The sequence below is a fragment of the Artemia sp. Qi Xiang Cuo genome, chromosome 4 (genome assembly GCF_049724085.1).
Source record: "Artemia sp. Qi Xiang Cuo chromosome 4, ASM4972408v1, whole genome shotgun sequence".
NCBI lineage: Eukaryota > Metazoa > Arthropoda > Branchiopoda > Anostraca > Artemiidae > Artemia > Artemia sp. Qi Xiang Cuo.
The window spans coordinates 30,317,571-30,319,390 of record NC_142797.1 but is presented as its reverse complement, the minus strand read 5'-3'; the positions used below and the strand labels follow the sequence as shown (position 1 = coordinate 30,319,390).

General features: G+C 32.7%; 1 protein-coding gene across 1 annotated transcript in view; it reads left to right on the top strand.

The window, feature by feature from the left end:
- The window catches only part of LOC148952986 (uncharacterized), a 12,505-nt gene extending 10,934 nt beyond the window's left edge, over positions 1–1,571 (top strand). The window contains exon 2 of the mRNA XM_089087844.1: positions 1,076–1,571. Within this exon, the coding sequence (XP_088943970.1) occupies positions 1,076–1,571 (496 nt within the window). The remainder of the gene's footprint in view (positions 1–1,075) is intronic.
- The last annotated feature ends 249 nt before the right edge of the window (positions 1,572–1,820 follow it).

Here is a 1,820-nt window from a genome sequence, read left to right as displayed (position 1 = left end):
ACCACCGTTCCGATTCCACCAAACCAGTTCCAATTTACATCAGTTCCAGAATTTATTATGCAGCTGTCCTCGTGGCAATCTATGGCTGGTCATTGACAGTACCTAGTTTACTATAGTTGGGGGGTCATTTTGAAATGGTTTTATATATTTCCCCTGTAAAATTAAAACTTTAAAAACATACAGAGATTACCTTCTAAAAACAGGGCAACCCCCTCTTTGCATTTTAGATGACAGTTAAGTTTTAACATCACTCCTTAGTTTTAGCAAAATATTTGATCTATTTCAATATCTTTTCGTCTTTAATTTTATATTTTATTGATTTTAATACTTTAATCGACAAGTAGTTTTTACTCTGTTAGAACTATTTTGGATTTGTGGTAAGTATTTTTGTATTTTTTAAGAATAATTTATTGTTTTGTAAGAAATGTTTTGGATTTCTTAGAAATTTTTTAATTTTTTAAGAATTATTTCGGTTTCGTAAGAACAATTTAGATTTTGTTTGAACTTTTTATATTCTGTAAGAACTATTTTTGATGTTGTTAGAAATCTTTTTGTTTTGTAACATGTATTTCGAATTTTGCAACAACTATTTTTTATTCTGTTAGTACTATTTTGGATTTGTCTAAAATATTGTTGTATTTCGTAAGAATAATTTTTGTTTTTTAAGAACTATTTTATGATTTTGTTAGAACATTTTGTATTCTGTAAGAACTACTTTCGGTGTTGTTAGAATTTTCGTGCTTTGTGACAAGTATTTCATATTTTGCAGAAGCTATTCTTAATTCTATTATAACTATTTTGGATTTGTGTAAAGGTATTTTTGTATCTATTGTTCTTACAACTTTTTGTATTTCGCAAGAATTGTTTCTGCTTTGTAAGAATTATTTTTGGAACATGTTTGAATTTTTGTATGCTATAATAACTACAGGGTGTCTAAAAAAAATGTACTCACACTTAGAATAACGAGAAATCCTTTGTTTATGAATATACAGCAAAATGGAATAGCTTCGAATATAGAAGACAAATATGATTAGGAATCATGTTCATTAAGACGTGATTCATTAATGTGATTAAGGACGCTGTTCAAGCGTCTGCACTGGAAATGCTACATTCCAACACCAATTCATGCCCTAAACCAAGACGATCCTGACCGCCGAGTTGAATTCTGTGAATGGGACCTGGCGAAATGTGCAGGGTTTCCACACAAAATTATTTGGAGCGATGAGGCAACTTTTAAATTAAATGGCACCATTAATCGCCATAATTGCACGTACTGGGCTCCTGTAAATCGTCATGTAACACTTAAACACCATTTCAACTTGCCAGGAGTAACAGTGTGGTGTGGGATATCTGCACTGGGCATCATAGGGCCATTTTTTATTAATGGAGCGGTTACTGATGAGAGCTACCTTAACTTGCTTCAAGAGTCTGTTGGTCCACAAATTCCTGAGATGTCTGGTGATGACGGCGAAATTTACTTTCAGCAAGATGGTGGACCTCACGCCCTTGGACTTCTTTCTGTGAGGATATCTCAAAGACGAAGTTTATCGCACCAAACCAAGAACAAATGAAGCTTTGAAAATGGAAATTGAAAGACAATGTCACAATATTCCTAATGACCTGTTTCGTGATGTTTGCGAATCCCTTGGTGCGCTTTATCCGCATTGTCTGGACAATCATGGCCATCAATTCGAACATTTGCGAACATAATTCCTTAATCACATTTGTCTTCTATATTCGAAGCTATTTCATTTCACTGTATGTTAATAAATATAGAATTTCACGTTATTCTAAGTATGAGTACATTGTTTTAATACACC